The 23,209-nt window shown below is 48.4% G+C and overlaps 1 protein-coding gene across 19 annotated transcripts in view; it reads left to right on the top strand.

The window, feature by feature from the left end:
* NCOR2 (nuclear receptor corepressor 2) overlaps positions 1 to 23,209 on the top strand; it is a 404,125-nt gene that overhangs the window by 210,115 nt on the left and 170,801 nt on the right. For 18 of the 19 annotated variants that reach the window (XM_044990015.1, XM_044990019.1, XM_044990017.1 and 15 more), the window contains 2 exons: positions 11,636 to 11,692; positions 20,513 to 20,565. In XM_044990015.1, coding sequence (XP_044845950.1) covers positions 11,636 to 11,692; positions 20,513 to 20,565 — 110 coding nt within the window. Of the gene's footprint in view, positions 1 to 11,193; positions 11,212 to 11,635; positions 11,693 to 20,512; positions 20,566 to 23,209 lie in introns of those variants that run through there. The other variant, XM_044990022.1, reaches the window with a different exon arrangement.

Below are 23,209 nucleotides of genomic sequence, written 5' to 3'. Positions count from 1 at the left end.
TTTATTATCCTCCTCAGGGATCAGAAGTTCCATGTAAGTGTGGGATTTTCTCTGTCCGCGGAGAGTCATCCAGACCAAGTGATGCTGTATCCTAGGCTTTCAGAGGGTCTGGAAGTAAGTGCGGTAACCCCCAGAAGCTCTGAGGAGAGGCGCCTAAGCCATACTATACAGTGCTTCTGACAATTAGATGCTTTCCTATAATGGTGTGGATGACTAGACTTTATCATCACTTTCAAAGGCCTCCTTAGCCTTTTAGTTTTCACTTTAAAGTGCCTTCTGAATGGGAGATAACTTTGCAGTCTGCACCTCTGTCACTTGGTGTGATGGAGTATGACACACTCGGCCGCAGAAACCCACTTAAAATGACTAGCAAAAGGCAAGTACTCGGAGACGAGCGAGGAACAGAAATGAGTCGGTCAGTCACGCTCTGCACAGGAAATGTTGGGAGGATTATTAATACACATCTCCAATATGACCCATTTCCCCAGTTTTCTTCTTATGCTTGATGAGTCATTTGCAAACAGAGTTGGTTGTCTGCAGCACAGCCCATTGCAGATACTACCTGCTAGGTAGAATTCCAGTAACATTCTTTCAAACTTTCCAATTGTGCTTTTGCCGCTAGAATAGCAGCGCAGAATTCACGGTGCCCGCGATGCCTAGTTCAGGGAGTTCCCATAGGGAATGGTGTACATGCTCTTGAAAAGTTTTATTCTCTGCTGTTCAACTGTGGGACCAATTGATGGCCGTGTGAATTCCACGCATTGCACGTCCCTTTGTTTCACAAGAGTGCTCGCATCACTGAGACAACAGGAAGAATAACCCCCTTGCTGTATCAGTGCTACAGGGATTTCTTGATTCATGGAAGGGAGTTACGGCTCTCCTCTAACTCCACCCCGGCGGCTGAGATCAGACAGAAGGCTCTGACTAGCAGACCCTGGATTTGACTTTTGAGGACATCTGACCAATACTGAGGCCTGGTCAAATTGACCCAGTTACGTCACTCAGTGGTATGAAAAATCCACACCCCTGAGTGACGTAGTTAAGCTGACCTAAATCCTCACGTAGGCGGTGCTAGGTTGACGAACGAATTCTTCTAGCTCGTGCTTCTTGGGGAGGTGGATTACCTACTCCGATGGGAGAGCCCTTCCTGTCAGCGTAGGTAGCAGCTACACTGAAACACTGCAGTGTTTGAAGTGTAGACAAGCCCCTAAGCTAGAGAGAAGATTGCCACCTGCTGAGTTGGCATAACCCAAGGTTTTCGCAGGAGGTTTCCAATTCAAGTTTGGGTCATGCCAAACCCTGCTTAGGTTGTAAAATGTGCCAAAATGCCGTGGTGGTCTGACTCCAGATGAAATGCACCTGGAGTTGGGAGAAAATAAAAGGCTCTCTTGGTGTCTAGAAATTAAAACCTTCCAGATGGGGGCAGTCCCGTCCGAGCTATCTTTTAATCTTAATGCAAAAGACCGCACATGCAAGAGAGACCTTTACATTTGAAGTAATTAAACTGTGATTATTTCTGTCTTTTGCAGGATATAGGAGTTTGATTCTGATCTGAGGTTTACATCAAACTGACTGTATTGCCTTCAGTGGAGTTACTTCTTATTTGCACCATTGTAACTGAGATCAGAATCCGTCCTGCTGCTTTAACATACAAGTCTTGCTACCCAGCCTGTGGTGGTGAATTCATGATCTAAATGGCCAGGCCAGAACGTAGTCACGCAGTGAACGTTTCCAGCACTGCTCTGGGTATTCTCCTGCCTTTTTAAGAGATTTGCTTGTCTCAGTGCAGGACATGCCTGATCCTGAATGAGAATGCTTACATTCTTAGGCATGGCTAAGTGCTGCATTTGCTGTCTATGAAATGTTATAAATAACCCTGAGAGCATGGTTCAGCACTGGCGGCTGTGAGTGTATATGGAACGACGGTTGGAAAACTTCCAGGAAAACGCCCCCTTCAAATTCCAGAATCTGCTTTCTCAAAATAACTTCGTGTTTCCTCATCTTTGGCTTTTGGTTTTTTCGCAACCCCCACCCACCCACCCCTACAAAACCCAAGTTCCCTAACCCCTCTGCTACACTGGGAGGTTCGGGAGTCAGAGGATGCTGTGCTGGATTGTGATCCCTACAAGAAGCTCATGTTGCCTGTAAATTGCTCTAATAGACCACCCCCCCCCCCATGCCAAGTTTCAGCAAAGGGAAAACCAGGTTTGTGTTCCCAGATTGAGGGTCCTGTTGAAAACCTTTGCCTTGAATATTTCTAGACCTGCATGGAGATTGTCATGGCCCTCATGGAGTTTCTTGTGTACGATGTCACCATTGTTTTCAGGAGCGGATCTAAGGGGCATAATCCTGATATTGGCAGGGGTGCCCCATCCAATCAGTGAGAAACAAAGGGTTAAATTGGGGCTCGCCAGCCCAGTGTCCAGCAGGGGACAATGGAGATGTAGGAGTCCTTGGAGGTATCAGGCATCAAGCCTCCAGGAGCCATGGTTGTGCTCAGAGAGGATGTACAGGCCAGTGGGAATCGGGGGAGGGGATCGATCATCCTTCCCCTGTGGAAGATGCCAAATAGATGCTGGTGTTGATGCTGGTGCTGATGCAGCCAGAGCAAGGACTGTGACTGCGGCCAGCACCTTAGATGGGTCTAAGGAGGATTTTTTTGTGCTCTGTCGCTGTTCCTCGCGCCCCCTAGGGCGAAGGACAGCCTAGTCCACAGCGAGGGAAATCAAGGAGTCCATCCGGGATGTGAAGTCTGGGAAGGCAGAGTGGGGAAGCTAGGGGCAGAGTTTCAGAGGAGGCCCATCTTCTGGGACGTAGCTGGAAATGTGAATGGATCTCGGTGCCGGTCTGTGTTAATCCACCGGTCTGTGTTATTTGTGGTATGTCCGGCCCCAGCAGCAGCCCGAGACATGATGACGTGTGGAACGGGACACAGCGGGAGATGCAAAGCAAACCATGAAGCATGGTGAAGCATGCCGGGAGCTTCTCAGGCTGATGAGCACTGACGCCGCTGGCGATGCCAGTTCCCAGCACCAGGAGGTGAAAAGGAAACTGCTCTCTGCGCTGGGCATAACTCAGTGGGTTTTTAGCTCACTGTTGTTTGTGACACCCCATTAGAGCCGTGACATGACGCATCTGTCCCACCCCAAATGGGAAATAACCACCCCCCCCCCCCGGTGACTCTGACACGGCAGATTTAGGCCTCTTTCTGGTATACTCCGGGAAGCAGCTGGCAATAAATTCTGCGCAGTCGTCGTGCTGGTTCAGCTGCCCAAGGGAGGGCAGGCCGTGATCACCATGCATTGTAGAGCCCTGCCCTGCAGGAGGCCTGTGTGCACCGGGGTACCAGGGAGTGGAGAGGGGCAGGGCTGGTAGATGTGCAGCCTCTTGGCTCTGTTGACAAATGGGTTCTACGCTACGTAGGGATTGATTGGCCTGTCACGTGGGCCAGAATTACCAGCCTCATAACCGAAGGAGTCAAGAGGGATCCCCTAATGTGGATAAGGCATTAGACTGGCAGTCAGGAGAGCTGGATTCTATTTCCAACTCTGCTACTGGGCGGCCTTGGGCGGGTCACTCCCCTGCTCTGTGCCTTTGTTTATCTTCCGACCCCTTGTCTACCTAGACTGTAAACACTTCGGGGCAGGGACTGTCCCTCCCTGTGAGCCCTGGTCTCCCAGTGCTACAGTAAAACCCATAAATCATTTGCTCATCCCTGTATCTGGAGACCCCTAAATCCCCATGTGAAGAGGTAATCCTTTTACTATGTCCAATCGCACCTCTCAATGTGTACTTTCGTAAAAGCATCCCAGAGGAGGCTTCTCCACAGCCCTAGCAAGTTTACACTGGTGCTAAAACCGGAGTCACTCCAATCTAGTAGAAGGGCTGTGGTGTAAAAGGGAGCAGAATTCTGCCCCCAAGGTGCTAGCTCCTGTGTTGCAAATGATTCCGTTCAGGTGCTGAGCCACTGATGGATGGTGTGTCAGGAATCTGTTCTGAATCTGGAAATGGGCCATTAACTGCTTGCTGAGGAACAGTGGAGAGAATATAAAACCAGTGGGATTTTCATTCATCACACTAAGAACAATGCCTAGATTTGCTTGTTAATGTCTTGGTGACAGAGCAGTGGAGTTTTTCTTTGTTTAAATAACACATATTCAGAACTCTGGGCTTGCTGACTTGAGTGTGAGGATGGACGTACTGTAGGATTGATCACTATGGGCTCAGTATGCTGCTGATGAAATCAACAGGGAAAAAATCCCATTGAGTTCACGGGGAAGTAGCATTGAGCCCTAAGTGGAGATCCTGATCCCCGTTAGGTGCCCATAGAAGGGCACAGAAGCAGTGGAACTGGCACCATTTTGCTGCAAAGACCCTGCTAATGCGGAGGAGCTCTAAGCGTCCTTTGCACGCTGTCCCTTCGCCTGCCTTCCTGGACCAGGCTCTTTGTCCCTGAGCCTGCAGAATGGGAGCGTGTGCTCCTGATGCTGTTCGTCCTTCAGCAAAAGTCTTATATTAGAACTGTGGGGAAACTTTGGCTAGCTAATATATGTCATTAACATCTCTGCCACCCAGCTCTTGCCTCTGCCTGTGTGGCCTTTTAAATAGCTTGTTACAGTTGTGTTACGATCTGATAAATGCAGCAAAGAGCATCAGCAATTACATTGTGTGTCAAGTGTTAATCAGGCAGCTTTCATGATAGAGGCATTGCTTCGTGTCTGTGCGGCGAGATGCTGTGCCCAGAATACTTTCCTCAGCGCTGTTACATTCTGGAGATCTGCATGTTAATCAGTTAACGCAAGAGGAATGATGTCACTCTTTTCGATTCCCAACTACGTTCTCCTGCAGTGTTTTGCTTCCGGTCGTCTCATTAAGTTGTCTAAATATGACAAGTGTGGCAGCCAAACACATTCAGCTTGATTCTGAGTTAATCTCATCATACGCACAGGCTTTCAGCAACATCAGCCGATACAGGCGGCGTCTGATTGTGCCAGGACATCTTGCTTTTGGGCACCAGGATCTGTGATAATGGGCCTTCGCAGTGAAAGACTGCCTCTAGTTTTGTGGGCACGATCTTGTGCCCGCAATTAATCGCGCCTGTGGTTAATCGACATGACGTTTTGTACCAGGCATGCGCCAGAGTCCGTGTCGGTAAGCCAATAGGTGGATGCCTAAGGAGAAATTAGTGCACGCTTATGCACAGCTCGCTACATGCCTGCGTTGCACAGCATGCTGTTTGGGATTTTTCAAAGCTCTCAGGCCTAACTCTGCTCCTATTGATAATCTCACCCACTGTTTTTAAGCGTTCATCTGTTTTTAATACCGCTGCATCAATATGCTCCAAGATCCTAGTGTTTTATAGATCTCCCAAAGACCTGAAAATTCTAGGCTCATTGGGGTTAAACTTCTAAATGTTTAACATTGACAAGTCCAGGGACAGGCTTAACTCATACAAATTAGTGAGGCTGAATGCACAGCCATGGAAACACATGCAGTACTTTGCATGCAGAACTAACACGTAGTGACCTTTGTCAGATGAGTGCCCGGCCTCAGAGTGTGCAGCTCACTAATGGCATTGATTGACTCCAGCTGGCTTTTGTCGACTGGTTTGTATTAGTTACAGAACTGAGGCTTGTTTAACTTCCATTTCCTCCCTTCTTTTTAAAAAAAAGAAAAGACCAGATATTAAATGCAATATTGAGTTGTCAGTTGGGGTGAACTGGTTTTAAGATCGAATCCTTTAAGGTTGAAACATTACATGACAGTCTTTTTAATTATGTCATCACCTAGACTTTCTCAGACATTAGTGTAATGGTTTAGTTTTTGGAACTTCAGATACAGGTGTATCTAAAATGTATGCAGGTGTAAAATCATATAATTACAGCCTGTTCCAATGTCTGTGTGTAAGGGGCAGAATTAAAGTTGTTGTGTTCAGGCATAGCTTGATGTATTTTTGGATGATATTGTTCTGCTTCCGCACTGGTGAAGCAAGTTTATAATGAGATGCTACGTTTAATTTCACAGGTAGGGATCTATATAGCTGCAATCTATAGAGCTGTGATAGCGTTATATGAACAGTGCTGGCTGCGGTATGGTGTGAATCTAGCAGGAAATCTACAGTACAAGCCATTGTTTCCGAACGGAAGGGATCTTGCATGGAAAAGTCCCTTTTTGGCAGTTGTCCTTTTTTATGAGTAGGGATAAATGTTTTTCTTATCACGCAGGCCATATGTTACATCCCATCGATACAGTGCTTTACAAACGGCAGCATTTGTGTTTATGGAGACGTTCCCTGGCTGTGGTCTGTAGATCACTTGCTAATGGCCCCATGGGGCTGATGCCTCCTTGTTTCCAGTTGTGAAATGGCAATGAAAGAAGCTAAAAATACCATATTACTGCATCAAGCTGCTTTCCCATGTAAGCAGTGGCCTGTGGGTGCCACAGGGGTGTTGTAAGGTGCGCGGGCAAGCTGGATGATCTCTCTCCAGATGTGGCGCATGCTGCGGAAAGAGTGTGCAAACCGCGGTGTTAGCGGGGATCCTAAGGCCTGGTCTGTCGTCACAGCGGTCTCTGGTAGAGCGGGGGCGCTTCCAGCTAGCGTCCCACTTTCGTTATCTCGGGAGCAGAGCGGCCGTACGTGGTTAAAGGAAAAGACACTTAGAGAGGGCAGCCTTCTCCATAGTGTGTTCTTCAGCCTGATCGTTTGGCTTGTGTGGTTTCTTAGCTACTGGACTGACCTGTTAATGGAGCTGATCCTTTAGCTTTCAGGGTAGAACTTGTGCGTTTGAAGCCTAAGGGTGAGAGTTCATATCTGCCTCAAATAGCCGAACCCGACAAGAGGAGTTTAAAGAAGCTTCATGTACAAGAATTAAGCAATTTTTTTTTTTGCTCAAACAACATGCTGTAATCTAAGTCCCATTTAAGGCAAATTTTTGCTTTGTCTTTTCATCAAATTTATACATTCCAAAGCCAAAACGGACCATTGTGATGATCTAGTATAACACAGGCCATACTGGAGAGAGAGGTATTGCATTCCCAAATATATGTCGCAAGATACATTCTGGCAACTTCACAGATATCTAGGGACTAGCAGAATCCCCCAGCACCAAGGCACTTTCATAGAGATTTTGGTGGGTGAAATGCAAGACGATTAAGCTGCATCTCTTCACTGCTCATTTTCCATTTGTAGCTAATTGAATTGCATCATTGGTAGCTGAAGTGATCTGGGGCTGATTGGAATATAGCCTGCCTTGGTGAGAACAGAAACCAAGTGGAGATAATACAACTGACCACTGGGTGGCTTCCATGTCTGCGAGATAAACCTACTTCTGAATGCTGGCGCGGTCTATTTTGCAAATCTGCGGTGGGACAGATGGTTGGTCGTCACTTATAAAGCGCTGTCACAGCCCCAGCCCCACCTCTGCTACAGACGTTGAAGCACCCCCTTCCTCTATATGAAATGGTCATGTATCAAATGACCCAAACAGAAGAGACTTGGAAAAACGGGGGAAATCAGATGGGCATCTCAGGGATTGAGCTGCCCAGACATGGCCGTGCCAGTGAGAGAGCCTTGCCCCCTGCCTGACAGTCACGGCCTCGCTGATCTCACTTGTCTTGGTGGGGCCTGGAGTGAAAGGTGGGCCTGCATCTACCATGGCCCTAGGCTAAAAGGCTTGATATCGTGGTAAGGGGACCTCGAAGTGTGTCCAATGGCTCTCTGCCAGCTAGTGCTGTGTGCAGATTATAGGCACCGCTGATTCCCAGGCATCTCTGTGCCAGTCAGCAGGCAGACAGGTGTGAGCTGCAAATGCAGCAGCTACTGGATCATCTTCAGGGGATGCCTAAGAAGGAGCAAATGGCAAAAATCTAGCCGGGCGTGGTTCACCTTTGAGAAGAAAGTCTGTCTGGGCATTAAGAGTTGGCCTTGCTGAGCCCCATCCCAACATTATCTGTTAGCCTCTTAGTTTTGAGTTCGGCGATTCCTCCGCATCCTGCCTATTGTAGGTGGACTTTTCTGCTGGGCTAAATATGCAAGAAAGAGGCGACCCAAAGAGCCGTGTATTTTTTTGCAGCATGTTTCCCTTTGCTGGAACTGCATTTATTTGTGTTTGCAAACAAACTCTCTCCTTCCTCTCTCCACCTGCTGGATCCGTCAGTGAAGTCACAATCCTCCGCTTATGCCATCACACGCTATCCCTGTGAACTGTCTTCACTGGGGGACCAGCAAGGGGAGACAATCCTTCGTTAATGAGGAGAGTGACAAGGAACCTTGTTAGAAACACACAGAGAAAATGCTAGGTGAGCGTTATCGTCAGGGGAAAAAACTGTCCTTTCCAGAGACTGATGTTCCTGGTTCATCTCTGGAACAAATGCAGGCGGCAATGCAATCTCCCCACACTGAATCCACCCACTGGCTCACCCCACAGCTGGATGGGCCACATCTGGGGATGCCAGGACAGTTCATTCTCTCCCATCTCTCTGGATTCTCTCTCTGTCTGTCTGTGGCTTGTCTGATCCCTGACCACATGGAGAGTTGCCAGCCAGGGTGACGGGTGCGCTGGAGGTTTCTGTGATGTGGACACTGTTCCACTAAGAACAGGCCTGCTTCACCGATCTCAGTTCACAGCCACCACTCAATAGGCAAGAGGCAATTGGAGGGGGAGGGGGAATGAGACCACACCAAGGCACCTTTAAAATCTCTGCATGTTTTCTTCACTTGGCAGGAGTCCCTCTCCCAACCCCATCTGGACTGGCTGCATAGTTTACTAGCACCGCGATTCCACGCTGTGCTTTCAGTTAGGGCTCTTCACACCTGTTGTTTTATTTGCTGTACTCGAGTTGCACTAGAGACGTGAGCCAGGCTGCAGCTTGCAGCTGGTTTACTGGGTGGCAGTTCAAATGCAGACCAATGTGATGGCCCCGCACTGGGCCAGACTAGCCTTTGAGTATCAGGGGGAGCCTGTGACTATTGAGGATGGGGGCGCTGGCCACTCAGAGGGAGGGTGGAAATACCAGGGCTGACTCTGCTCTCATCTCCCCCATTCCTGCTGGCGTAACACCACAGATTTCAGTGAGTTGCTCCTGACCTTATGCTGGGGTGAGTGAGGTCAGAAGCAGACCCCCTGTTGCATCTGGAAATTTGAGACAGGGAAGGGGTTTTGAGACAGGAGCCAAGTCTCACCTCTGCACCCAGCCAGCTGTCTGCTTCGCCTCTGCATTGCTTGGGCATTAGCGTGGTGGAGCATATCCCTGCCTCAGCTGCTCTGGGGGGATTTTTCCCTTCAGCATCCCCTGGAGCAGGAAGGGGTGGGCCAGGAATATGTTTTATCTGTGTCGTTCAGCAGGCCACAGCTGTGGGGCTGTCACCCTGGCTGCCCTTGGGCTGGCTGTCGAAGAGCTCTCTTGCCCACAGACCCCTGGGGTGGGCAGCAGCTTGGCATCTTTGGGTTGGAGACTGTATCACTGGGCATGGAGACGACGCATGCTCAGAACTTGGGCTTCACCTTGAGTGGGGCATGGCCAGTCTCTGTGCCAGGGGGATGCCAGGAGAGAACAGATCTCTACAGCTTCACGGCTACGAGGGAGGCAGTGTGGTCTAGCGGATAGAGCATTGGACTAAGGCTGGCGAGACCTGGGTTCTATTCCTGGCTCTGCGGCTGGCTGACCTTGCCCAAATCATTTCACTGCTCCATGCCTCAGTTTCCCCACCTGTAAAATGGGGATCATGCTACTGACCTCCATTGTAAAGTGCTCTGAGCTTTACTGATGAAACGTGCTGTGTACGAGCTGCATGATGGTGGTGGTATTACTGTGCCTGGTGAGGAAGGTTCCTTTGCTGCATCGTTCAGTTATATTGGGGTGATGTCAGCCGAGTTAGTTCCAAATCACAACAATGTGAGAGGAGAATCCGCCCCGTTGCACGCACACATCCTGCAGCGCATGGAATAGTTTGAAACTCATCCCGGTTTGCTGGGAAAATTGTCATTGGTCAGGTGAACTCCCTGGGGCTGGTTAGTGGATGACTGCAGATGCGTGCTCCTTTTTTTGATCCTGGGACCAAACCTGCAGAAGTGCTCACATGCAAATCAGCTCTTCTGTGTGGGTGTGCAAGGCCCTGGTGTTTGCACACCTACGATCTGCATCTGCACTTTTGAGGCTCTGCCCTGGGATGATGTAGGGAATAGATGGTTGTAAATCTTGGGAAACATCATAAAGCCCTTGCATTTGCTGGATGAGAGTGGAGGTGAGCTGTCAGCACAGCATGTGGGGGATTAGCCAGGCATCTCCCATCACAAAACATTGTAAGTGCATCCAGCTGTGCACAGGCATCAGCTTGAGAGGGGCATGTGCTTTGCTGTCAGAGAGGGGCCGGTATCAGCCCCCTCGATCTAAATACCCCAAAGGTTGAAATCCTGATCCAAATTTGGCAAATAGCCCCTGTCTTTTTATAGTGCACTTAACGGAAACCCAGCCCTCGGGCTCCCAGCCTCGGGAGTGTTTGAAATCCAAATCCCAAGCTTGTGGCTCTAGCCCATCGCTAGTGCTTATTGGGATGAAGCCGTGAACGTGCTTCAGGAAGGATTCCCCCCCCCACTCCACTGTGTTTTAAAACCCTGGGGGAGCTGCACGCTGCCTGCGCTCCCCACGCTAAACCCTTCTAGGCAGCAGTGGAATTCCCACCGCCCACCACCTTCTAACCCTCCTGAATGCTTAAAATGCTCTGTTTTATTTAATAAGTGTGTATACAAATCCATCTGCCCAGCCCCTTACACTGCCAGGTGTTTTGCTTTATGTGATCAGCGCTGGGTCACCTCAGCAGCGTGAAGTGATCCAGACTTACGGGGCGGTTAGTACCAGTCACGGAGAAGCCTGGCTTTGCTGGGAAGAGAGCTTTTGACTGAACGTCTCATCTTTTAGTTAGCTCCCCCCACTCAGTGAACCCCTGGCTTTTTTCAGGCCTGTTTAATTAGTAACCACTGAGCACATGATGACACATGTTCCTGCTTTCCTAGTAAGTGCCAGGTAGTTTGGCTGGGGAGGGGGATGTGGCTTGTGCTGGGGAGGGGAGAGGGGAAACCAGCCAGGGAAGGAGCTAAGGGCAGCTCAGATGTGATGATCACATGTTCGTGAGAGGATGAATCCTAGAAAGGGCATCTCTGTCTGTCTCTGTCTGCTCCCCCTGCCGCCCCCTCGTGCTGCGCTAGTGCTGAGGTAATTGTACAGAATCCAACCGCCTGAAAAGTGAAAGAGAATTCAGTTGCTGCCGAGAGCGGCCGAAGGGCTCCTAGATGAATAAGCGCTGAGGACGAGGGGACTGCTAGGGCAGCATGGAGTAGGTTCTGGCGTCTGGATTGTTTTTCTGCAGCTCTTCTAAGGACTGTGCGCGTTAAACTCAGCCAGGGGTGCCCTTTGCCTGCAGTGTTGTGTTGCAGATCTGGGAGCTCTGCTGCTTTTAACCTTTTCTTTCCCCTGGCACCTTGGGGGGGGACGTGGGGATGGCTGAGTTTAGCAGCAGTTTAAAAAACAAAACAAAAGGTTTTGAAAAAGCAGGGAGAAAAATGAAGCATGGGACTGAAATTGTGATCGGCAAGAGAAATAACTTCTCTTCCTATCCCCTCCCCCTTCTTCTTTGCAGAAAAAAGCAGAAGCGGCCCACAGGATCCTGGAAGGACTGGGTCCCCAAGTGGAACTGGTAAGTCTTGTCTCACAACATGGGGATTTGGAGGGCAGCCAACTTCGGAGAGGTCTTGGGAGACCAGCGCACCATCCTATGTGTAAACCATAAGGAGGAAGTGTTCTGCTGGCCAGAATGTGTCACTGGTGTGCACCAAAGGAGGAAGCAAAGCGGTAGGGTGAATAATAAAACACACACACACGCACACACGCACAAAAAACATGTCTCTGTTCTGGGAGCCTTAACCCTTAGCCTGCTTCTACCTCAGCCGAAGGCAGAACGGAGGGAGGGACTTACCCAAAACTTGATTGGTGCCTGACACTGCAGTTGTGAATCCGTGACGCTAATGTTTTCCTCCACCACGTTCCTGGGACTATGCATTCAGCGCCTCAGTGGCTGGTGACCATCGGGATGCTGTGTGCGGACGTTCTCATTGTGGGTCCCCTCCCCAGCACAGTTATAATAGGATAGCATGCCGGGGAGCAGGAGAGGTGTCAGAAGAGCATGTTCCAGGACTGCTCGTTCTAGATCGGAATGGACCTGTCAGCAATAATTCTGTGAAGTTGTAAGAGACCAGTTTCCGTCTCTCTCAGCTGCCTGTCGTACTTCTGGGAGCTGTGAAAATTCAATCATCATTATTCATGGTTGCTGTCAAATTTCAGCTGTCCCCTCCCCTCTACCCAACACACCCTGCTCTGTCTCCAGCAAATACCAGTGACACTCTGATTCCTGAGCTGTAGGTGAAAACAGCTCATTGCGGAGCACTGTCTTGGGGCTTCCCAGGAGAACTCCCTCTACACTATATAAAAGGGGCAGTTGGGTGCGCGGAGGATTGAGGGCCCAGTCCTGTATTGTGCTGAGCACCCCTTGCAAGCTGCTGAGCACCCTTAGCACCCACTGACTGCAGCCTGACCCGGACAGGTACTTTTAGGTCAAGTGTATGGTGGAATCTGCCAGATGAATAGCCCCTGGGAAGAGGTGGGCGGGAGAGGAGCTGGCCTTGCCAGTTTTAATTCAGAAGTGTTTGGGATTGTGTGTGTGTGTGTGTGTGTGTGTGTGTGTGTGTACACGTACACACAGGAGGTGTCACAAGGAAGTTAACGGTGCCCCGGTTCGCCTCTCGGTTAGGGAGACTGTGCATAACTGTGTCTCCTTGTCGTCCCCAAGGAGTTAAACCTTTTGGAGTCTCACTCTGCTCCTCCGGTTGGCTGCCTGTGTCAGGGCTGGGTGCTGGTCCTTCAAAGGCGGTGTGTTTAAATAAATACACGAATGGCACTGTGTAGTGCTTACTGAGGCTGAGCCTGTCTCTCTGTCCCAGCCTAATCACTTGCCCTTCTAGCCCCACTTCTGAGTCGGGCGTGGAAACCTGGCCTGTATGCACATGCTGCAGAACAGGGCTTACGCTCTTCTCCCATCCCCCGCTCCCTGCCATGTTGTGAGTAGCACCACAGGGCCCCAGCCACAACAAGGGCCCTCGAGAAGCTACTGGCACCCAAGAATGATGTTCATGTGCAGCTGCTCTTCTGTATCAGAAAGGCAATTGCTCTAGGAAGGAGGACAGAGCTTCCCATGCCTGCCTTGCTTGGTATTCCTCCTCTTTAGAAGGTCTGGTGATATAGGCACATACAACAGTCCTAGGCGACCCTCAAGCCAGAGAGTCTCGTGTGCAGCTCTGGGTTCCTTGGAGCCAGTTGCATGTGAAAGGGCTGCAGATTTTCCCTGAGTTCACTTGAAATACAGCTGCGTGAATTGCTCCCGGCTTGACTGTGGGCATGGCGGTCTCACTAATATTAGTTCAAGAGCTCTCTGGTTACTATATTCAAACAGAGGTGGTGACAGATAAATGTCAGCTTGATCAGGAGGCAGCTTGCCAAGTGCTGATTGCTCAAAGCAAGAGGTCACTGAGGAAGTTGGTTAGTCAAAACTGAGAGAGGCAGGAGGTCATACATGCATTAGCAAACCAGGGATTGGGATCTGGGGCTGAGGGGGGAACATCCTGACAGCATTAAGGTGTTAATGGCATAGCTCCACCTCCTCAAGGTAGCGATTGTTTTTGAGCGGAGAGATTGAAACTTGTTTGATTTCTCTCTTGTTTCCAATCCTGGTGGGCAGACAGATTGGCAGTTTGAACATTGCAGCGCATTGTGGCTTTCATTCGACTTCCTTTTCAAAAGGGTGTCACGCTAGCCCAGTCCCCCATAACAAATGTAACTGTCTTCTCATTTTTCCAAGTGGACATTCTCCAGCAGGAATAGGCCGTGCTCATCTTACCTTAGGGAAATACTGATTGGAATCTGTCACATGTGCGTCTCTGCCCAATTCGATATTTTCAAAATCTCTTTTCTATGCAGTGTACATGGCCACGAGGAAAGACAAGAGTTCGCTCAACCACTGCAGTGGTGTTGTAGCTGTGTTGGTCCCAGGATACTAGAGAGACAAGAAGGGTGAGGTGGTAATAGATATTCGATAGTGTCTCTTAAGTTTTCCTTGTGGCAGTATAAGAAAAAGCAGCAGAAGTTGGTGACATGAATCAAACTGATATATTTGCAAGGTTGGGTGTGCACAAGAATATATCATAACCCGTAAGCAGCCAATCCTCCCTCCCCTTCCACCAGGAACTGGTGTTTACATGACTCATCAAACCCCTGTTGGTTCAATCTCCGTTTACCCAATCACACCGAAGAAAGGCATTTTCATTCATCAATATGTTTCTCGCCCTTCGTTCCAGTCCCTGCAGCCCCCTTGCAGGAGCTCATGGCGGAAGTGCACTGTAAAGTCGCTCCAGCATTCCTGCAAAGAGAGCCCCTCCAGTGCGATTGCTGATCAGGGGGAACATGCTGATGTGATGCGACAGAGTTGCAGCTTGGGTTTTTCTCTTCCCAGCGGAGGGATTGATTCAAAGGATGGACCTACCCTCTCGAAGTTACCTGGACTTAGTAGGACAGATGCCTGTTTCCCTTGCAGCTTTCCAAACTTGCATTAGTCAGCAGGTTCTTTGCCTGCACTTCAACAAGCAGATTTGGGTGGGTTAGTGTTAGAAATGTGCACCAGGGAAGGGAAGCTGCTGTTAACCTAACTCCTGTCTGGGTCCTACCTGTTTTTTCTTGTGTGCCCTTGCATTGCCAATGAGGGTTGCCACAGCATCCTTGTAGCACATACGTTGCCTGGGATACAGTTGTAGTCCGTTGCACTTCTGCATCATGACACAGACCACCAGTACTGCCACCAGCTTCAATGAACTTCATTCGATTAGGGGTCTGACTGCATCGAAACTGCTTTCCATGTCGTTACCATGGAAAACTGTGACGTGAGCCTGATGCCTTCCATAGCACCAGTGCAGTCAGCATGTTAGCGCTGAGATGCTACGGCAGTGGGCACATCTAAGAGTATGGAGTCTGATCCTCTGGCTATCTCTTGCTTGCTGATCTATAGGGATTATTACTCTTCAATTTTACAAATTTTTTCTGTCGTTGCCCTCCTGGTGATATGATAATATGGCAATTGTGTTCACTCTGCCATGTAATTACAGAGCAGAATGGGGAGGCCATCCTTTAAAAGAAGGGACAGCAACATAAGAATGGCCATTCTGGGTCAGACTAATGGTCCATCTGTCCCACTACCCTGCTTGTGACAGTGGCCAGTGCCAGATGCGTTTGGTCTTTGGAGTTTACGGGACAGCCAGAGCATGAGGTGGTGTCGATGATCATCTTGGCTAATAGTCAGTGATGGACCTGTCCTCCATGAACGTATCTAGTTCTTTTTTCAACTCGGTTATACTTTTGGCCTTCACCATATCTCATGGCAATGAGTTGCACAGCTTGACTGTGCATTGCCTGAAGAAGTACTTCCTTTTGTTTGCTTACACCTGCTGCCTATTAATTTCATTGGGTCATGTGACCGAGTAAATAACACTTCCCTATTCACTTTCTCCACACAGTTCATGAGTTTATAGACTGCTGTCACATCCCCCCTTAATTATCTCTTTTCTGAGCTGAACAGTCCCTGTCTTTATTTAATCTCTCCTTGTATGGAAGCTGTTCCATACCCCTAATCATTTTTGTTGCCCTTCTCTACACCTTTTCCAATTGTAATATCTCTCTTTTGAGATGGGGTGACCAGAACTGCACACACTATTCAAGGTGGTGCATACACGGATTTATATAATGGCATTATGATAGTTTCTGTTTTATTCATCTATCCCTTTCCTAATGGTTGCTAACATTCGGTTAGGTGTTTTTGAATACCGCTGCACGTGGAGCGGATGTTTTCACAATGACTCTCCACAATGACGCCAAGATTTTTTTTCTTGAGCAGTAACAGCTAATTTTGACAGCATCATTGTTGGGATTGTTTTTTCCAATGTGCATTACTTTGCACTTATCAGCATTGCATTTCATCTGCCATTTTGTGGCCCTTTCATCCCATTTATTTAGATCCCTTTGTAACTCTTTGCAGTCTGCTTTGGACTTGCCTATCTTGAGTAATTTTGTATCATCTGCAAACTTTGCCAGATCACTGTTCACTCCCTTTTGCAGACCATTATGAATATTTTGAACAGCACAGATCTTTTGGGGACCCCCCTCTCCATTGTGAAAACTGATAATTTATTGCTGCCTTTTATTTCCTATCCTTTAACTGGTTAATGATCCATAAGAGAACCTTCCCTCGTATCCCATAACAGCTTACTTTGAATAAGAAACTCCCTTGAAAGGCTTTCTGAAAGTCCAAGTACGCTATATTGACTGGGTCACCCTTGCCGACATGTCTGTTGACACCCTCAAAGAATGCTAATAGATTGGTGAGGCATGATTTCCCTTTACAAAATGTGTGATTCTGCCTCAACATATTGTGTTTATCTAAGTGTCTGATAATTTTGTTCTTTACTGTAGTTTCAAGCAATTTGACTGATAACTGCCTGTAATTGCCAAGGTTGCCTCTGGAGCCTTTTTTAAAAATGGTTATCATCATAGCTATTCTCTAGTCGTCTGGTACAGAGGATGGTTTAAACGATAGGCTCCATACCACAGTTAGTAGTTCTGCAGTTTCACATTTGAGTTCCTTCAGAACTCTTGGGTGATACCATCTGGTCCTGGTGACTTATTACTGTCTAATTTTTCTATTTGTTCCAAAACCATCTCTATTGACACCTCAATCTGGGACAATTCCTCAGATTCATTACCTAAAAAGAGAGGCCCACATCTTCCCCACATTCTCTGCAGTGAACACCAACGCAAAGAATTAATTTAGCTTCTCCGCAATGGCCTTGTCTTCCTTGAGTGCTCCTCTAGCCTCAACCATCGAAGGGCCCCATTCCTGCTTCTGATGTACTTAAATATTTTTTTTTTTGCTCTTAGTTTTTGTGGTTTTTGCTAGTTGTTCTTCGATTCTCTCTTGGCCTGCCTTATTAGACGTTCACACTTAACTTGCTCCTTTCTATTTTCGTCACTAGGATTTGACTTCCAGTTTTTAAAGGGTGCGCTCTTGCCTCTGAACTGCCTCTTTTATTCTGCTGTTTAGCTATGGGGGGGGGTGGTTTATGGTTGTCTTAATGTTTTGGTTTTTTTATTTGGCGTAAACGTTTAGTACAGGAACTGCATCTTTGAAAAACAAGCTTCTAGGACAGACGGGAGTAGTATCCTACTGTAGACTGAAAAAGGCCATTGGGTGGGTGTGGCAGGGTCTTAGATGCTGAAAAACTGTTGAGAGAGACACGCTGAGCCAGTGGAGCAGACATTAGCCCAAGCCTTTCAAAGGCCCTGGGATGGGGAATCTGATAAACACAGGCCAAAGCAGTCCTTTATCTCTTTGTCATGGCTCTTTTCAGTAGTTTAACGTGAAACAAAATTACACTCAACCCTCAGATCAACCTCAGCTGCATTACCATGGAGAGTGAATATGGCTGGCTTGTATTTAACCATGTTCAGAATATAGACTTGGACCATCATGCGCGCTCCTGGCTGTTTGACCACGCGTTGCCACAGATGTTATGTCGCTCGCAGGGGTTTAGGGAAAGTTTATGGATAAATTGCCTGCAGAGTAGGGTGGCGTTTCTGTGGTTCGACAGAGATTGTGTTCGTCAGTTGCTGTTTGTGGCTGGGCGATGGTTGGCTTTACTAACAGAGCCGGGGGTGTGCTCACAGACCCTTATCTTTAGAATTAGGCCAGTGGCTAGACATGTTGATTTGGTTTTGATCCCGAATTCATGGTCGTCTCTTTTGGTACTCGGGCTGCGTCCTGGTGCCATTCTCCAGCAATCTCTGTTGCACCAGTGGTTCTTTTGGCTTTCCCTGTTTCCCCTTCACGTTCTCTTGGCTGCCTACTTGGGTACGAGCTGGCTTATAAATGGTGTAAAACTGATTTTTAATGGGGGGGGAAAAAATCTTGTGCCAGCGTTCCTTATTCTTCCCACTTGGCCGGTGTAACTGAGCCCCCTGGCTGAGATCCCCCCCATGCAGAAAGAAGTATTCTGCGTAGTGCATCATGTGCTGTGGTGTCAAGGCACGGAAGAGCCGCTCTTTTATCAAGACCAGTCCAGAGCAGAGAGGCCTGCCCTGCGGCACAGGGCTTGGCACAGCCCTACAAGGGAAGCAGCAAAGGAAGCTTTAAAAAAAGAAAAAACCCTTGATCTGGGGAGGGTGGTAACTCTGTTATGGTGCCGCACCCATTTACACCAGCTGACTGTGTCATCTGCAGATGCCACCACCACCCACTGCTCTCTTGTGGTTTCCCAGGGCGCGTTTTGCTTCCTCTCCTGGCTTCTTATCTCAGACTTGTCCCCAGGGCCTTTCGTCTTTGATTCCAAATGGATACAAGGGCTGCCCTTCCCATAGCCGCCTATTCCCAACCAGGAAAAGCTCCATGTCTCGATGATGATCCTTTCCAGCGGCTGTGGGCTAGGTGAGATGCCCCGAGCAGCCAGAGGCAGGGTGAGGGCTAAGGAGCGGGGTCAGAGTGGCGTGAGAGTGCTGGGAGCTGTTCCCACCACTCAAGGCTAATCGGGGCTGCCGGGTTCAGGAGGCTGGATGTCTTGTCCTGTCTCATTATCAGCTGCTCTCGTCTTTAAAAAATAGACATTCAAGGCCTATTCTGATTGGTGCTGAGCACCCAGAGCTTTTGGGAAAGTCAGACCTAGCCCTGAAACGGGGAGGAGTTTGTAGTGGCATTCCGTATTTTTGGCATTTCAGCCAAGTCCTAAAAGCAGAGCATTACGCTGGGCTGGGACTATGCAGCTGAGATGATGCTGGTGATCTGGGCAAAAGTTGAAGGATTTTCGATACGTTGTTGGTCCCATCAGGAGTTTGGCCTGAGCTGATCCGATGGAAGGAAATGCTGGGGAGAGGCCAGCTGGATCGATTGCTTTAAGGCGGAGATGCGCCTCAGCCAAAAATCCCAACTCTGATCTCTCCAAAACTTTGGGGAAGTTGGAATCCAGATCTGGACTGGACAGCTTGGGCCCAGCTCTGGTCAAAGCCAGCAAGCGACTGCTGGGGTGTGTTATGACCAAACCTTTGTGATAAATGTACTGCATGCCCCTAAGCCATGGCTTTCATCACCTCAGAAAGGTTTACCCATGTCCCTGATCTGGGAAAGGCCCACGTGTGCTCATGCTTTACTCACTAGTGCACAGTTAACCTAGGTTATGTCTCTGGCATGGCCATGAATAGCCATGGTGCCACTTCAGTGAATCCCCTGTCCCTGGATGAGAGGTGGCAGTGCTTAACGTGACCCTTAATCCCGAAGGCACAGGATTTAGTGACTGACTACGTGTCACCCTTCAAGAGCTCCATCCCTCCCAGAATCTCCAAGCACTTTATACGTGCTAATGGGTGAAGGGGTCAGGTCACCCTCCGCAGGGTGGCATGGCCTCATCCCGCCAATAGGGAAACCGAGGCACGGTGGTTAAGCGACGTGCCCAAGGTCGCAGAGTGAGTGTGTGAGAGCCAAGACCAAGATCTCCTGACTCATCACTGCGTGTTCTTCTCACTAGGCAGTGCAAGGACGGGTGGCCCAGTGGGTAGGGCTCTAGCTTGGGACTTGACACCTGGGTTCGGTTCCCTTTTCTGGCGCCGATTTCCTGTGTGACCCTGGATTGAGTCACTTAGTGTCTGTGTGCATCAGTTCCCCATTGGTGACACGGGGAGAACAGCACTGGCCTGCCTCCCACGGGTGTTGTGAGGGTAAGTACATTAAAGATGGACGTGCTCCAATCCAGTGGTGGTAGCCCTGAGACAGACCAAATCCTAATGCAATTGGAGCCACGCGGGCTCTGTCTTTCTCTTGAGTGGCACTAGCCTCTGACCCTGCCTGTGGCTCGCTCCCTCGGAGGCTTTACTTGAGTAGACATAACAATTTGCAGCACACAGACTGTTTTCCTCCCGCCCCCGTCTCCTATCCTCCCCCATGTCATATGCTCCAAGGTACACTGCATTTTCGGTAAGTGAATAACACTCAGCTTCTCCCCCCCTCAGCCCCCCTCCGTTCCTGTGCTGTGTTGCATGGTGTTTATATGGATTACAGAGCAAATTGCTTGTTCTTAGCCAGCTCCGTTGAGTGCTGCCTGCCTCCCACGGGCTGATCTTGGATGCACAGTGACTCAAGCCGCGTTGCTGTGTGTGGATGAAGAAGCAGCCCCTACAGTATTAAAGGAGAGGGACAGAATGGGGCAGGGGGGCAGTGAGAGATGGCGCTGAGCCCAGAGCATTGGAGCAGAATGGACTATGCTGGCGTATCCCTCTAGGAGCTGAAAGTCCACGCTGATACAGTAGCATTTCTGACAGGTTGAAGTTTCTAAATGTCAGACTGTACCATTTATGCCTTCATTTTTCTTATTTATTTCAGCCATTATACAACCAGCCTTCAGACACCAGGCAGTACCATGAAAACATTAAAATGTAAGTATGTGGCAATAAAGTCTATTTGAAATGTCAGGTTATGCATTAGGCTGGAGCAGAGGAGATGCTAGCCTGCCCCCAGATCCCATTTCCCATTAAGGCTGAAAAGAAAGAGCGTGTACCCTTTTAGCGATAGTGTGTGGCTGCCATCGGTGCCCAGAGCATCGAAACGTCTTTAAAAAGTCCATCAGTCAGGAACAGCAGAGTTCGTGGGATGGTAAAGGTACCGTTTGATTTGTGTGGTGAGCAGTGGGGAGGGGAGAGTTTGAAATGAGTTGGTTAGATGGCTTGGTGCATTTTATATACGGCAGAATGTATTTTTAAAAAGGATGAAGGGGGGAGAAGTTGGAGGGCCCAGGTGGTGTCAGTGGCTGCTCGGAACCTCTTTGGCCAGCTGAGGAAAGCTGCTGGGGTGTTGCGCGAGGTGCGCTAGGAGGCAACGGCTCATCTGCAAGCAATATTGGGAAACCAGGCTCAGCTGCTTAGCCATTGCAAAGGGGGAGAGAGAATGTGTAATGCTAGTCCCTAAGAAAAGCCACTGCTTCCCTCAGGTTTGTAATCCGACCCAGGAGAGGACTGGGAAGAGCTTCAGATCAAATTTACAAAAGTAAGAGATCAACTCAGATCCTCTTGAATTGATGACAGGGTTACACCCTCAGAGGAGCAAGTGTGGCTGAAACTTGGCAGAATGCGGGAAGGGAAGAGGAAGATGTATCTGTACTGAGCACCATGGCAGTATTATTTGTAGCTTTTCAAGAGCCTGCACTCCTTAGTCACCTTTCTAACCTTCCCGGGCTGTTGAGTCTGACTGTGTGGATTCTTCTTTGAGCTCCGTTGTCTGATTGACAGCCTCGAGTCCAGGTATATTTCAGAATGAAATGTAAGCGCAGTTTTGTTTGACAAGTGCTGAGGTATGAAATTAACTGTCAGCTTTTTTTAATGTGTTTTGGGAAGGATAGATTGAAGTGAAAAGTTGGACAAGACTTTAAAGTGCCTCTTCTTTCAATGAGGCTGTAATTGAATGTTTAATAACAGATTATTACAAAGATATTTACCAAGTTTTACTAGTCCTGTAGTCAATCTTATCTTTTAAACCTCACTAAATGATTTGATAAACAATTGATATTTAGTGACTACAGTGAGTTACTGCAGATAGATTGAATATAACAGATAAACTTCTAGATTTATTATAAATGGAAATGAAAAAGGTTCACGTGTGGTTTAACAATTCTTTTCTGGGTTGATTCTATGCAGATGATTACTCTCAAATCACCCAGTTGTGCCTACATGGGAGACACTTGTTCTAGTACCGAGCATACTAGCCATTTCCTAATCTTCTGTGGCTTTCAGTGGAATGTTAATAGATGCCAGGCACCTAAGTGATTTAGGAGCCAAGGTTCCATTGAGTTTTCGCCTTTCTGGGCCTCAGCTCTCCATCTGTGAAATGGGGATGATAGCACTGCCCTGCTCACAGGGGTGCTGTGAGGCTCCCAGACTCTGGGAATGGGGGCCATACAAGTGCCCTTGACAGAGAGAAGCAGAATGCCTCACAGGCATTAACAAGTGAAGCACCCCCATGGGGTAGGGAAATATTATCCCTGTTTCGCAGGTGGGGAAACTGAGGCACAGAAATTAAGTGCCTGAGGCCAGATTAGATGTCGGTGGCAACTCAGGACCAGAACTCATGTTTCTTAACCAAAAATCTATCCATCCTCTCCTTGATTTTAAGTGTTACTCTGGATTTCTTTACTTAGTTTAGCCTCTTCTCCAGTGACTGAGAAGTCTCGGCTGCCTTCAGCAGCGTCCAGAAACATGGATTATCTTTCAATCTCCGATTTTGCATGAACATAGTTAATTTTTCAAGTTCACATTTGCTTGCCCTCACCTCCTGCCCAAATAGCCTCACTTCTGACTTTTGCACCCGAAGAGTTCATTTCCAGAAGGATGGATCCATGCATACGTTGTCAATTACAGCCCGTTCAGATTTACCAAGAGCATCCCTACTGATTAAGTGGGATCAGAAAACATGTGGCTTTGATAATGCATTTACCTCTGTTGATCATCACTCAAGCTTGGCAAGCGTTGCCAGAGCCCTTCTGCAAGTACTCACTTGGATTTTTAGGTGACACTGCTGTGACTTGTTCTCCAATTGGTTCACGTTAAGCAAATGTTCTGGCCATTGGGTTTAATGAGCAGGGGGATTTGCAAAGGAGACTCTTTGCCATGAATGAACACAAATGTTAAAGCCACAGGTGCTGATACTGAGAGTGGAAGGTTTTTTTTACAAAGATCCAGTTGGGGAAGACGAAGCATGCCGTGGGCTATACCTGACCAATGACGGTGGATGGGCTGCTGGAGTTTTGAATTGTATGCTCCCAGCACGCTGCGCTCAGTTGAGGCATTATTAAATTAAAGAAGTAAAATGTAAGGAAATTGCTGTGTGCCCATGGATGTTCCGGGGCAGGAAAAGAGGCTGTATTTCTCAGATGAATTACACATTGGGAATTATTTACGTGTCTGTAATTCCTGTTCATAATTTTCATCTGACGTTCAGGTGTTGGGAAGTACAAAGCAGCGGAAGGAGAATAAGGTGCTAGGGAAGGATCCAAGCCAGGAAGGATGCTGCTACCTGGGGGTCTGTATT

The sequence above is a fragment of the Mauremys mutica genome, chromosome 16 (assembly GCF_020497125.1).
Source record: "Mauremys mutica isolate MM-2020 ecotype Southern chromosome 16, ASM2049712v1, whole genome shotgun sequence".
Classification (NCBI taxonomy): Eukaryota; Metazoa; Chordata; order Testudines; family Geoemydidae; genus Mauremys; species Mauremys mutica.
The sequence above is the reverse complement of the archived record's forward strand: the minus strand, read 5'-3'. Positions and strand labels throughout refer to the sequence as shown.